This window comes from Symphodus melops (genome assembly GCF_947650265.1).
Source record: "Symphodus melops genome assembly, chromosome: 11".
NCBI classification, from domain to species: Eukaryota; Metazoa; Chordata; class Actinopteri; order Labriformes; family Labridae; genus Symphodus; species Symphodus melops.
Window position 1 is genome coordinate 20112243 of NC_136701.1, and position 15766 is coordinate 20128008.

At 40.6% G+C, this 15766-nt stretch overlaps 1 protein-coding gene across 1 annotated transcript; it reads left to right on the forward strand.

The window, feature by feature from the left end:
• The first annotated feature begins 4355 nt into the window (after positions 1-4355).
• Positions 4356-15399, forward strand: pygma (phosphorylase, glycogen, muscle A). The gene is made up of 20 exons (XM_079355779.1): positions 4356-4704; positions 6500-6601; positions 6689-6767; positions 6899-7002; positions 7240-7371; positions 7467-7578; positions 7671-7753; positions 8865-9008; positions 9239-9331; positions 9596-9742; positions 11258-11421; positions 11924-12038; positions 12131-12232; positions 12730-12877; positions 12975-13033; positions 13120-13261; positions 13453-13660; positions 14350-14484; positions 14640-14706; positions 14834-15399. The coding sequence occupies exons 1-20, from the start codon at positions 4462-4464 to the stop codon at positions 14978-14980; spliced, it is 2526 nt and encodes an 841-aa protein (XP_079211905.1). The 5' UTR covers positions 4356-4461; the 3' UTR covers positions 14981-15399.
• Positions 15400-15766: the final 367 nt, after the last annotated feature.

Here is a 15766-nt window from a genome sequence, read left to right on the forward strand (position 1 = left end):
TATGTAAAAAAAAAAGACCACTTCCTGCCTCCTCATAATCACACTTAGAATATGAAAGAGGGTAACATGAACAGAAGACCAAAAGAGAAAAAGCATAATAAGAAGTGAAACTGACATCATAGGGTGGTGAATAAATACACTAGTCCTGCTTTTTTAGAAGCATTTTGTATTCTTCATTTCACCTTTTGTCATTATATTATTGTCTCACCATATATTATTATGACATCATCGTTTGCTACGTGTCATGCATTGAAATGTAGCATATGATGGAGTGTCTCCCTATGATTGCAGTGCAACTATTGGTTTAACTGCTGGAAATGTGCTAATGAATTATTATCGTACTTTCATTTCACTGGAGGACTCACAAGAAAAAAAAGGTACAAAATAAACTGAAGCAGTGCATGTGGCCTAGTGGTTACGCTAGTAAGTAAGCTTCACGTCAGACTTGATGCTCCTTGGACCCCGTGTCATTTTCGACTCTGTCTCTTCCAACTCTATCCACTGTCCTGTCTCTTTAAAAACAGCCAAAAACAAACCTAAAAAAAAAAAACACAACAGGAAACAGAAAAGGCTTAGACATCATTATTTGTATATCCCTGAAGAAGTTAATCGAAAATTCATTATCTACACTTCCAGTGCAAGTGCAAACCAACAGAGTCATTCATTCGACAACATCAGGCTAATTTTCTTGGCGTTCCAAGTTGCTAATTCGTTTACTTCATTTGTGCTACTCTACCAGCACTGACTGTTCCTCTCCAGCCAGCTCACTGCAGAACAAAGCTGCCTGTTCTCAATGAGACATTACTAGATGAACCACCAGGTGACAGTGTTCGTCCTGTGTGGGCCTCATGATGGCCACAGCTCCACACATGGAGGTTATGAAGCTATTGACCAGATTAAAGCACCAGGATTTAACATCATCGTTAAACAGTACAATATCTGTTTCTTGATTCATTACTGGGAGGGAAAAAAAATGCAAATCAGCCCATTAGTATTCAACAAACAAAACACCTTGTTAGCGCGACACAACCCAAATGTTCAGTGTGGCTGCGAATTAAATGTCTTTTCCCCCAAATATCAGAGCTGAAATTGTTTTACAATAATACTCATCATGTCGGTCTCTATTTGGAGTCATTGCAGGAAAATCTGCAGATAAGCGAATCACGCAAGCTATTCTGTCATGTATTTCATTTAGCAGAAGTTAAATGAAATACTGTGGACGAGATGGAACTGTAAGTCCTCGCTGCAGCCTCATGTGACTGCTTGCCAAGTAGAAGGTGTGAAACCTTAAGTTATTTACTTTTTGGTGTGATGTAAACAAAGATGCTTATTCTTCTCAGGCAAAGGAGGGTAAACCGCTCACACAGACAGAATGTGTGGAACAATGCGGAGAGCTGGGAGTTAACGTGTGAGGGAAGCATTAAGGCGAGTTAAAGAAAAGGACAGCCAGAAAAAAACATGAGATGTTATTATTTGGCTCCCTCGCTGTGGTACAGTCGAGTTAGATGTTTTTATTGAATGAAGAATAATCTTTGGAAAAGCGTTTGTAATCCCCCCGTCCCCGTCACACAGTCTGAATTGCCTTCTGACCATATTCAAAGTGTGTCCAATATGTCCCCCCCTGAACCACATGTTTTCTGCCACCTGGTTTGTGTCTGAATCCCACATCAATATTGAACTAATGAAACTTCAGAGGAACTCACCCATATCAACCTGTTTTTTACCCCCTGCAAAATTCTGACAAGTCTCATTTCTTTTTCTTTCATGCTCCGCTTCCTCCAGAGCCAATCCCATGACTCCTCAATCCTGCTGTCATGGAAATAAAACATGTATTCCTTCCCTCACCTAGTAAACAGCTAAATACAGCAGCTGGTCAAACTTGAGAAAACAAAGAAACGGAGAAAAAAAAAAAAACGAAGAAGAATGAAGACAAAGTCAAATGCAGTGCAACGTGATGTTTGGACATAATGGTGTGAGACAAAGATTGCACCTGCAAATGTAACACATTATTCTGTGACAGCTTTCAGACACATTCAGAGCAGTGTGCAGGCTGGTCTTTAATGTAAGCTTCTTATTTTGAAGAGTAAATAAGTACGGTGGCCCTGAAGGGCAAAGCAGAACAAAGAATAGGAAAACACAACAACATTAACTTCTCACGAAAAAAGGCAGGTATTTAAAAACACACACACTCAACTCGTCTTTTCCTTCCTCTTTTGAATATTGGTTTCGCCTTCACACGTACTGTCAATTAAGTCCTTGTTCTTGATGATTTCAACTTATTTTTTTGAAGCCTGGTTTTAAAAAATATCCAAGAAAAAGAATAGAAAAAAACAGTAAATCTGCACCAGCCCACATTGCTTGCAAAGAGTTGCCTTAAACCACCTTATTGAACGCCTGCAGCACAACGCAGACACCTTCCTAACTGTGGTTACTCTTGGCCAATCAGAGCATTCATTAATATCACAGTTAATTGACTTCATGATCTCCAGGGAGTAAAATTAAAATTAAAATTAATTAAACTTCCAAGCCTCTTCCTGATTAGACGATGGAGTGATCATAAATAACGGAAATGGCAAATTGGCAGATAGCGTTAATGGGAAATCAAGAGATCCTTTTAGTCACGTTGTGCTGGCACATGGGCGTGTTTCAGTGGCCAGTGCTGTCCTAACAATTCCACTCCATGTTGAAAATGAGCTTTCACATCAACAATATTGTTGTTCTTTCTTCCATCAGACACTTGCATTCATTGAGTGTGGTCTAGAAATGCTTGATGTACCATTTGACAGTACAGCCAGTAGACATGTAAGAACATAATTTGCTCATCATAATGGACAAATAGGGGGCACGCCAGCTTCAATCTCTGTCATCTTCTGTGTGATGGTTACTCCGGTCTGGGGGTCATTTGGTGTGTAGGAACATTGAAAGGAAATGTGTTTGTACGCTGTGTATGTTTTAAAAAAATCTTCAAAATACTGCAGTAATGGCCTGACAAACACTTCAACTGCATCCTGCAATTTGATTTCTATAAATCCCTGTTTGAATGCTGTGCTGTTTGACAGAAGCGTCTTTTGTTATCTTCTTTTTCTATCATGTCCGATCAGGCAACGGAGTGGCAAATGGTTAGAAAGATAATTTTACCCCCAACACTTTTCCTGTCAACATTAATTCAAAGTGCAGAGCAATCCAGTAAATCTTGACACTGGAGAAACAGTCATTCCTTTCTCGCAGCTTTCAGATTATTTCAGTCTACAGACAGAAACCTCATGAAGAAGCGTACAATGAGTGTGCAGTAGAGTGTCCCACTGAGGACACTTCACCTTCCCCCTCACGCTGCGTCCAACTCATAGTCATATACTGGTGTTGTCTGCCGGCTCTTGCTGACATTAACAAGATATGCCTTTCAAATATCATGGCCTTTGGGACTGGGTCAGAGGAACTATTTATAGAAGGCCAGGTCTTCATGATAGTTTGGCTTGCTGTGGTGATAACTGAGAATAGAGTTGGTTTAAAGAGCTCTGCTACAGCTGATTTTGTGTCAGTTGTTGCTGCAGGCACATGAACAGATGTGGTCCACACAGGCACTGGATCACTGACTCATACACTCCTGACAGTCCTTGAGGACTTATACAGTATACATATACAGTATACATGGGAACGTTTAATGTTACAGTTTTTTAAAGCCGGCCGGTGTACAAGTCCTGATCGAATAGAAAATACAAACGACTCCGACAGAATCTTAACAACTCAGTGCCACACTACAGCATCACATAAAGCAGATTCTGCATGCTTTTTTTCTTTTTTTTTTAAAGTTGCAGCACGAGACACTTAAAGAAGAATAAAATATAAAGTAAGCATCTGCTAGCCAAGGCACCCCTTCCAAGAGGAGGAAAACAAATCAGCAACTGTATCTGACAAATATTATCACCACAAGCAAGTGTTTCTTTCACAAAATCAGACAACACTTTACAAAGGCCGGTGCAATAAGAAAAGAAATAATATCAAAGGAAAGCAACGAGAAAAAATATTTTTTTTATTTTTAAAGGATTGTTTATTATTCTTGAAGGTATAAAAATAAATACGGCAGGATTAGTTCAAACAGGGTTGGACACTGTCTTTCACGATGTCACATTCTTTCATAATAAAGTTACTGGAAACTCTTTGATTTTGCAAGGGTTGATTTCATCCTGTTAAGATTCCATATATTTGTATATTTGATCTTACTTAGTCACATGTCACATAATTGAATGTCACAACCTCTAACCCCAACAATAATCCCACCCTCTGCCCAATATATCCATTCTGCTCCACCCTCCTCTTAATATTAATAGCCGTGCCTTTAAATCTGTGAACTTGAGCCTGAGTGTCGGTGCCTCTTCTGCTGTGTTTTTCAGGTCCTGGTGTTGTGTGTGCCTGCCGTTTGACTGTTTACATCACCCCAGAGCTGCTGCAACTCCTGCCAACATGTCTAAACCGCTGTCCGACCACGATAAAAGGAAACAGATCTCAGTGCGAGGGCTCGCTGGCATCGAAAATGTTGCCGAACTGAAACAAAACTTCAACAGACATCTCCACTTCACGCTGGTCAAGGACAGAAATGTGGCCACAAGGCGGGATTACTACTTTGCTCTGGCTAACACAGTGCGGGACCACTTGATTGGCAGGTGGATCAGAACCCAGCAGCACTACTATGAGAAAGATCCAAAAGTAAGTTCCAATCACAAGACATACAGTATGGTATAAGTGCATTCATTACCTAGGGCATTACTTTCTTGAAAGGTGCAATTCTTTTTATGGCAATCACAACATAAAGGATTTATTTTTTTCAAAATGACAGTCATACTTTTTTTAACATGTGCAGATCTCACTCTTGCAGCTTCATTTAATCAAAGAACTGGTTTATACCTTTAGAAAGGGCATACAACTCTTCTCCATTGAACTTCCCGTCTGCATTTCCACTACGACTGCAGTGCAGTGGACAATGCTACATAAACATACTGTACAAGAATCTGAATCTGACACTGCTTCTACACATCATTAAAAAAAAAGCCACCACACCTCTTCATAACAGCAAGGTCTTTATATTCCTAAGCTGCACTTTCCACAGCCTGATGTCAGTGTAATGCCAGGTCCTGACATTTAAACTTCAGCGGGCTCCTCTTAGCACTCTGTTGGTATGCTGCCTGTCTTACAGTGTGTTGAAACATTAAACCTCTCCCTGACCTTCTGTTCCCCAGTCTGTCTGACCATAAAGCACATAGCCTTTACTTGTGTCATATGAGCACATGCCTCCAAGGACATGTGAGTGCACGTTTAAGTCACAGATACAAAAAAAAAAAGGAAAAAAAAGTGATATCTCTGAACCTGCAGTGTTAATATCTCACAGCTATGGGGAGAACAACAGGAAGTCGGTGTCATGATAGCAAAGCAAGCAACGTTATTGCTTGGAAATGTCACACAAATCTCCGTGTAATTACAATCCACAGTTCGGAAACAGAGTGAAACTCTGAATAGATTGCATTCACCAAGCAAAGAAAATGTATTATTCATGATTATTAATAACTGCAGTGAATTAAACTTTTTTTCCTTCTTCTCTTAATATTAAAAGAACATTTCCCTGCACAACTGGTTTCTCCTCTGGGTCACTGGTCCGCCACTTAAGAGCATGAATATATTAACTCCTCATACTTAGCTAGTTTTTTTCAGAAACTGGTAAATGTCATATCTTATTGTCCTGCAAACACCAATCAGAAACACTCTCCAAACACATGCCTGTTTTTGTTCTGATTATCTAGACTAAAAGGTCAAAATCCTGGACTGACATGCACATGCTGCAAATAAAGCATTGAAACCCAATGGTATGCAGATCAGAATAAGAGCAAAAACAAAGCCTGATGAAATTTGGAACATATGGTAATATATAATTCATGAGCCTCTGTCACCTCGTCCCCAACATGGCTCTGTCAGTCATATTCATTATTACGTCCCTGTGCCACCTTTATGTATCACTTTAGACCCCCACAATGAAGGGTATCAGGCTCAAGCTGACCTTTACAGCGACCTCTACAGGAGTTATTTTTGCACAGACCAAAATGCTGGTGTTACGTAACACTCAAAGCAATCTGTCCCCCAGCCTCTCTCCTCTCCTCCCCTCTGCCTTTCCACCTCCGCCTGCTCCTGCATGTCAGAGGAGGAGAAAAAAACAACAACTAAATGGCAAAGGCTAAACTCAGTCTAAGGTGGCACATTTCTGTGCGGCTCTGACCAAGATGCTCAATCATAAAACTTGAAAATTCTTTGACAGTCTGGTTGTTGTTTTTTTTTGGGGGGGGGGGGGGTTTGGAAGCTTTGGGGTCTAATTTCATTGGTTTTTGGAGTCAACACTTACTTTGACTCACTGTGGAGCGTTTTTTCTAACCCTAAAATCCAATTAGCATGCATAAGAAAGTTTATGGCTCTTCACTGAGTTTGATATTATTTTTACCTTCCTCCTACACTAAAGCGCGTTTACTACATCTCCCTTGAGTTCTACATGGGTCGCACCCTCCAGAACACCATGGTGAACCTCGCACTGGAGAACGCCTGCGATGAGGCCACTTACCAGGTGAGAGAAGATTGTTCATCTATAGTCATTTTATTTTTCTTAACATGGCAGTTTTCTATGTGTGTTATCGTCTGTTGTTGTTTGTAGTTGGGTCTGGACATGGAGGAACTGGAGGACATGGAGGAAGATGCCGGTTTGGGAAATGGTGGCCTGGGCCGCCTTGCTGGTGAGCATTATTTCACCCTTCATATTAGATAAACTCAAGGTTCTATAAACCTCTGTTGGCTGGCTTAAATAATACATTACTTTATATAAGAGCTACTCAAAGGTTCATCTTCTTTCTCTATGTGGTTTCAGCCTGTTTCCTAGACTCCATGGCCTCACTGGGTCTGGCTGCATACGGTTACGGCATTCGTTATGAATTCGGTATCTTCAATCAGAAAATCGTCAACGGCTGGCAGGTAAAAGTATTACCCCTTTGCGGCTTTTTCTTGTTTTATAAACCTAACCAACATGTTTTCTTGCAAACAACTGCTTGTGTTTTTACCTTACATCACCTGCTGAATGTGCTTCCTTTATCCTTATCTTACATCAATGTTCCTTGACATTTTCTTTATCTGGCTAGGCTTAGAAGCCACTCAGAAGCGTAATTAGGCCTTTTTCCCTTCAATATACAGTAAGTGTATGTCATTATCCAGGTTGAGGAGGCGGATGATTGGCTGCGCTATGGTAACCCCTGGGAGAAGGCGCGTCCTGAGTACATGCGTCCTGTACAGTTCTACGGCAGGACTGAGCATCACCCTGACGGTGTCAAATGGGTCGACACTCAGGTGAAATAAGGTCTTCAAAAGGTGATTGTGATAGTAACGGGAAGATTAAATATTTAACTCTGTCCATCTCTTCCTGTGTTGGTTGGTACTGACAGGTGGTTCTGGCTCTGCCATATGACACCCCTATCCCTGGCTACAGAAACAACGTTGTCAACACCATGAGACTGTGGTCTGCCAAGGCGCCCTGCGACTTCAACCTTAAAGACTGTATGCGTCCAGCAGAGATCAAACATTTTCAGTCATGTAGCGGCTGCCAAATAAGAATTAATGAAAGGAATTCATGTATTTTTTCCTTACAGTCAACGTTGGTGGCTACATTCAGGCAGTGCTGGACAGAAACTTGGCTGAGAACATCTCCCGTGTGCTGTATCCTAACGACAATGTAAGACCTTATGAATATATTATCTCACAAAAAGGCCATGCATTTATGAACTTGGATTAGAGGAAATAGCTGAAGGTGGATCAATATAGGAGCAGTGTGCTGGACGCTATGGCTCCTGTATGTCATGAGGACTTATCTTTACCCAGCACAAAGAAGGATTTCCATACTTTTGACCCAAGCAGGTGTTCTTTGTCTTCAGCTGAATCTCTGTGCTCTTTCAGCTCTTTTACAGCTGACGTCAAGGCTCAAGGTGGAGGATTTGGCTGATAACCATCTAACACAAGCTATTACTCATGTCAGGGGTGGTAATTTATGTCTGTGCAAGTGAGAGCAGAAACAGAGCTGGACCACATACTCCAGCTATGTTACAAATCAGTTCAGTGTTATATACTATACTGTTGCCTCTTAAACGTGTCATCACCAGCAGCAACAGTTTTTAACAACCACACAATATAAAAACAATCACCACAAAAACTATCTGTGGATTTACAAAAGGCTTCCCCTTTGAGGTCAAACCATTGTCAAATATGGCTAGTAAAATAAATATCAAGCTATGAGACAATCTTATCTCCTGCTAACTAGCAGCTATCTCTTGTTAGCAAGCAGCTAACTGTAATCAGTCAATCTTTATTGGTATAGCTTGTGACAAACTGTAACTAGCTAGCAGCCGCCTGTCATGAGGTAGCAGCTTCCTGCAAGCTGTAGCTTATGAGACACACAGTTCATGACAGAGGTAGCTTAGTTTGGGTAGCTTAGTTCAATGTGCTTATTTACAGTGGTACGCTCAGTCAGACAGTCCTCTTTTTGATTTATCTACCTATTAGCAAGTAACGTCCTGAATTTGGGAATTGACTGTCTGGGGTCATTGTAATAACATTATCTATTGTCCCTCATTTCTCATCAATTAAAAAAAGAATCATTCCATAATCAGCTTTCAGCACAAACTTGTTGTATTTTACCAAACAGATGCATTGCTCATGTATCTTTGACAAGAAATGAATGCATGCTTGTTGTCTCACAAGAAATGCAAAAGGCCATTTCAAAAGATTTAAAGAACAATTCATCTGTGCCATCAAAGCAGAATCCGTCAAATACTTTTCTTTATCTGCAGTTCTTTGAAGGAAAGGAGCTCCGTCTGAAGCAGGAATACTTTGTGGTATCTGCCACCCTGCAAGACATCATCCGCCGTTTCAAGGTCTCCAAGTTTGGCTCCAGAGAAATCGTTCGCACAGACTTCAGCAAACTGCCTGACAAGGTGAAGCGAAAAACTCAACAAAATAGATTGTGTCAAGAAATCAAACGATTTCCCCCCCTGATATTCTCTCCTTGCTGTTGTTAAATTGCCACAGTCATTGTGTTGAACAGTTTGTGGGTGGCTTTTAGTGCATTGTATGAGAATAGCTGAAAAAGCGAACAGTCACTACAGAGCACTGTGTGGTGTGTTTAAATCCTGTAGTGACATTTCATAATGTTGTGCATGTTCAGGTTGCAATCCAGCTGAATGACACTCACCCTGCCATGGCTGTTCCTGAGCTGATGAGGGTCCTAGTTGATGAGGAAAATCTTGACTGGGAAACGGTAATGAGCAACACGAGTGTAACTGACATTTTTATAGCTTTAAAAGTTTGATGTATTAAATCTATGTTTCACTTTTTTTCAAATATTTTTTTTAATTTGTGTGAAACATTTTCAAATATATTTTGGGAAACTCATAATTTAAGTGTAGAGAATAAATAGCCAACAGAGCAAAGAGAAATGTAATGGCTTTTCTTTTACAATTAAATAAAAGGGATATTTTCCAAATGAGTTGCATGGACATATATTTGTGCTGCTGTTGTTCAGGCCTGGGACATCTGTGTACGCACCTGTGCATACACCAATCACACTGTCCTACCTGAAGCTCTTGAGCGCTGGCCAGTGGACCTGTTTGCTCATCTGCTGCCTCGTCACCTGGAAATTGTCTATGAGATCAACCGTCGCCACCTGGAGGTCAGTGCTGCACATTACAACATTTGACCGGCTTCATATTTTTTAACCTATACACTCTTACATACTGTATGATCACTCCTGACACCCTCAAACTAACACATTACTTCCTGTACTTTTCCATCCAAGCAGCAACCAATCAGCAGACCTCACAGGTGTATAGATCAAGAAGAACTTAGCAAACTGATAGTTCAGAAGCTAAATCAGTCATATTCAAGAATAAATGTACTGTACTTGCTTTATTACACTACATGCCACATTAACCCTTTCACATCAACAAAAGCAGAGGATGTTCTGTAACCCACCCACCCAACTTAAGTTATTAAACCATAAAGAGGCATTCATACTCCTTTGGCTATATCATTTGGTAGCACATTGGGGTACAGTGCCTTGCCCAATGACACTTGTACGCTGCTGGGGATTTAATCTCTGATTTGGCAACGATTGACTCTATTACTAAGGCAAACCTGCCACAGCCACCAACATTAAATATTTATGGAGAAGTGAATATACCCTGTGATGCATGTTGGCGGGTGCAGCCAACAACATCAAAAAAAGTCTTAGGCTGATACATAAAGCAGAGTGAGAAACTGTGACAAAAAGAGACTTTCTATATGTTTTTGTGAAGCGTATCCCAGAGAGACAGGTGTGAGCAGATGACCGTCCTCAGGCAAATCCACCAACAGACTCCCATTTTCTGGAAAATGAGCAGCAGTTAAAGACAGATAGGCTTACAGAGTGAATGTTAGTGCCTGAAAGTAAATGTGATTATGTCACAATCATTCCAGTCAATGATGTAAGGATAAGTAAAACACCCTTTTAAGTAGAAATTAGTAGTAAGAAATTAGTGCAAGCTAATTTGGCACAGCTACAGTCCCAAGGCGGTCCACTACTGGCTGACCTGAGTGGTGGGGGAGTCATAGGACCTCGAGGCTGTGATGTCGGCTTTTCCTTTGTAACATCTGTCAGAACTCAGTTTCATTGGCCTTGTTTAAATTAAAGTGAATTCTTCCAATTCTTTCGTTATGATCTGTAGCTCAACCAGAATGGCACTAAAGTTTTATTTATCTTGTTGTGGAAATGTGCAATATAAATAAACTTGCCTTGCATAGGTGTGTAATAATGGTGGATGACAATAGTTGCTTCCAATCATTTAAACCCTTCAAGAATTTCAGTTTGGACCAATTTAAATGTATGCAATTCTTATCCAATAAAATGTTGTCAAGGGGACTTTCCATCTTGGCTCAGTAATTTGCAGAAAACTCACAAACTATGTCTACAGATATTTAGCTGGTATTTTTTTTGTTTTGTTTTTTTCAATTTGAAGCAAGGGTATCGGGAAGGTTGACTTTTCCTCTCTGCATGACTCAGTCCCTTAGCAGCTAATTCACAAGCTAGCTGTGTTGTTGTCTGCACTGACTTCATGTCGTATGTCGTATATACTTCTTCATAAAAGGTTTGCAAAACATCAGTGCAACACAAAAATAAAATATATGCCTTTTATTGTTGTGTTTGCAGAAAGTTGCAGCCCAATTTCCGGGTGATTCTGATCGAATGCGTCGCATGTCTCTCATTGAGGAAGGCGGACAGAAGAGGATCAACATGGCTCATTTGTGCATTGTGGGTTCTCATGCTGTCAACGGCGTGGCCCAGATCCACTCTGACATCCTCAAAGCAACAGTGTATGTGCCTAAAACCCACTTATTATCAGAATGGATGTATATGAAATAAAAGTTAAAGCTTATATAAGGACTTTCTAAAGTAGCTTTAAAACAAACTGAAATAGATACAGATGCATCTATAGGGACTCCAAAAGCAAACCAGAACATAAGAGAGAACATTGCTTATTTCTATATTGTCGTTTTTTTTGTCCGACACCCCTGTGCCTGGGGTAGGTGTCAGGCAGGTTGAATCATTTTTCCAAGCCAAAGGTGAACTTAAAGTTGCACATCAGATATTTGAAGGATGAAATAAAATCCAAAGCACTCAAGATAATCAAAGGAATAAATTATCCCATTTAGTCAGCAAAATTAAAACATCCAGTAATTCCTTCAAGGAGCTTTAATATACATATATACTGTATACATGTGTGCGTGTTCATTGAGTATTAGTCTGTTTTATAATCCCCCAGCCTTCAGGGTTTCATGAGTTTGGGTTATATGTGATGTTTTTCTCTGTCTACAGTTTCAAGGACTTCTATGAAATGGAGCCACATAAATTCCAAAACAAGACCAACGGCATCACTCCCCGCCGCTGGCTGGTGATGTGTAACCCCGGGCTGGCTGAGGTCATTGCCGAGGTCAGCTGTCTTTCAACACACACAACAACCAACTTCATCCATATAAAATTGAAATCTCCAAAATCTGACACTTTGTCGATATCTTCTTGCAGAGAATTGGTGAGGAATTCATCCGTGACCTGGACCAGCTGCGAGGTCTCCTCAATTACGTTAACGACGAGGCTTTCATTAGAGATGTTGCCAAAGTGAAGCAGGTGGAGTACTTACAGCTTTACTTTATCTGAACTTCTCTGTAAATGTGTCACTTAAGAATGATCACTATCATGATGGAGATAAGCAGGTACTTGAGGATAAGTCGTGGTCTTCAATAGAGCTGGATATGTAAAGCCATGTAGATGCTGCCTAACAGCACAAAGCCTTGAGGAGAGACGTCACATACTTCACATTAGGCAATCTGCGACTTTAAAGATAACAAACACAGAATGCTTGATTATATACTGTGCACACAATCATGCCGCAGCTCTTTACGGAGAGCCGACCTGCAGAGCTGTTTGTTTCTCTGTGATCAATGTCAAAACCTCCACTAACAGCTTTCCCTGCTGCCTCTGCATCAGCAGTCAGCATCATTAACGTCGAAGAAATTGTTTTCTTTGACACTTTGTACATGTTTTTATTCTTAATGGGGTTTTTTTTTCACCAGCTTTGATACAATTGTTCAAGTTGTCCTGGTCTTGATGTGTTGACAATGTAGGAAAACAAGTTGAAGTTTGCTGTGCACTTGGAGGAGCACTACAAGGTAAAAATCAACCCCAACTCCATGTTCGACATTCAAGTCAAAAGAATCCATGAATACAAGAGGCAGCTGCTCAACTGTCTGCACATCATCACCTACTACAACCGTGAGCTGGCATTTTTAATCTTCCATTCGGCTTCAAGGTGCTTTCACGGCTCCAATACTGACATGTTCGTTTTTGTATCTCTTTATTTTTCCTCCAGGCATCAAGAAGGAGCCCAACAAGCAGTGGACTCCCAGAACTGTCATGATTGGAGGAAAGGTTTGTAGTTTCACAACCCAGCTTTAAAAAAAATAAAATAAAATTCAAGCTCACAGCTTTAACTCTGTCATTTTCCTTTCATGCAGGCTGCTCCTGGGTACCACACAGCCAAGATGATCATCCGTTTGATCACAGCTATCGGCGAGGTGGTCAACAATGACCCCGTGGTTGGAGACCGCCTCAAAGTCATCTTCTTGGAGAACTACAGAGTCACGCTGGCAGAGAGAGGTAATCACCAAATCATGGCCACACTGCAGGGCCTTCCCTCTCCCTGTTTCTGTCTGTTCTCATGCTGGTGCTTCTGTTGTTTTTCTCCTCTGCAGATGTCTCGACTCATGTGTATTTATGCACAAGCATAAAATACACACAAAAATGTTCATTTAGAGTCATCAGCCCTTTTTCTCTCTGTCATCTCTTAGCCATCCCTGCAGCCGACCTGTCAGAGCAGATCTCCACAGCCGGCACTGAGGCCTCCGGCACTGGCAACATGAAGTTTATGCTGAACGGCGCTCTAACCATCGGCACCATGGACGGAGCCAATGTGGAGATGGCCGAGGAGGCCGGCGAGGATAACTTCTTCATTTTCGGCATGAGGGTGGATGATGTGGATGCACTCGACAAGAAAGGGTAAGGAGGAATGGACCTTGATTTGTTCGAATGTGATCATCACAATTTCTAAATCAAACACATTTGGCTTTGCAACAGGAGCGATTTGAGGATCAAACGTAAAGGGGTGCTCAGTCAGCTCCTCAAAAAATAGTGACATGTAGTATTCCTTTTCTATAAACTTTGATCATAATGGGGAGAAAAACGAAGAGGAGTGAAAAAAAAGGCCTCGTGAGCAAAGACCAGAGCGAGAAGATCACAACCCATAATACTTCACATTATGACTGTCATTCATTTCATAGAATGCAAAGAAACTAGTAATTGCACTAGACTGCTATATGTATAATCTGTTTGTGTAGCTTAGTCCAATATCATTTGCCAGTTAATTTTATACATGTAAGTTATAGTGAATCCCTCAAACATCTGTTTGCTTTCATGAGAGTGAGATGATAAAAAAAGCTTTAAAATGTTTGTCGACAAGTTAAAAAACGAGTTGACCTTAAAAGAAGTTAACAGCACTAAAGATTCAGACTGTTTTGTCCCCCCTCCTGCTGATGTTTTGTACACTTAAAGGTGTGGCATTGTTGATACTTCTAAATAGGCACTGATTCCTTCTCTTTCATCGACTGGCTCGTTTCCACAGCAACAGGCTTGCTCTACTGTTTTTCATACTGTAAACCTTTGTATTTCTGTTTTCCGCCTCTGCTTAGATACCACGCTGAAGAGTACTACAACCGTCTGCCAGAGCTCAAACAGGCTATTGACCAGATCGCTGGAGGCTTCTTTAGCCCAAAGCAGCCTGACCTGTTTAAAGAAATTGTCAACATGCTGATGCACCATGACAGGTAAAGACAGATCTAACATCAGCAGCCTGAGGGGAACGCATGCATACCCATACAAATAAGAGCGTGTGCAAACTTGAATCCTGGTGCAGAATAAGAAAATAAATAAATAAATCTTTGGATGCACACAAACATTAATTGAATTTTGCCCTGCACAGATTTAAGGTCTTTGCTGACTATGAAGACTATATTAAATGCCAGGAGAAAGTCAACGCTCTTTACAAGGTATGTTCATGATACAGAAATGGTTCCATCATTTGTTTTTTAGCAAGGGATATTCAGAGCTAATATTCTTATGAATTAATTATCCTCATAAACCAATGAACTCACTCATCAATCATTTTTCAACCAGAACTCCAAGGAATGGACCAAGATGGTGATCCACAACATTGCCGGCTGTGGCAAGTTCTCCAGTGATCGCACCATTACACAGTATGCTCGCGAGATCTGGGGCATGGAGCCAACGCTGGAAAAACTCCCCGCCCCTGATGACATGTAAAAAAAAAGATTTAAAAATGTTGCAACAGCTCATAATTCCTCACTTGTATCACAACATGATCGCCTTCCGTACTTGGTAGATACTGCGCACCGGTAAAAGCCCCCACAAACCTGCAGCCAAAGAGATTGGCATTACCGTAAATGCCTCCTGCCTGCTCCTTGTGTCAGCACACACTGTTGGACTGGCTAAGATGAAATATTTCACACCAGAATCTTCATAATACCACGGTAATAGAGCAATACTTGTTTGTTATTGATTTCAGGGATGTAGGATTGGCCATTTATGAAAGCTACTGTAAACTGGATTAAAGAGCTTTGTGGTGGGTTTTGAATCTAATAGGGACATTTTTATATATACAATATAAACTCTTGTATTTCCACTCAGACTCATTCTGAATAAAATGTGTTTTGAAAACCAAAGCAGCCTGGTTTTTGCCAATGTCTTGCGATGTTTTTTTTAGGGAATTACTGTTGACAGTTACATAACTGTTCAAACAGTTGTAATGTGAACTTGATGATTATATCTCCGCAGAGAAGAAGAATCAAAGGTAAGGTAAAGTTTGGCTGTAAAACAAGAAGTCAACAACTATCAGAAAAACACAACAACATAAACCCCAGAGAAAAGTGATGTACTATAAATGTATTAATACCAGAAAAAAGGAACATGAATACTGCTTCCTAAAGCACACTACATGAAATCTGCTACTTACTTAAATATTCAACCAACAGTTTTTTTTCCAGGGATGTCAGGTTTAATTTACTAATTGCATTACAGATCTCTTCTCAC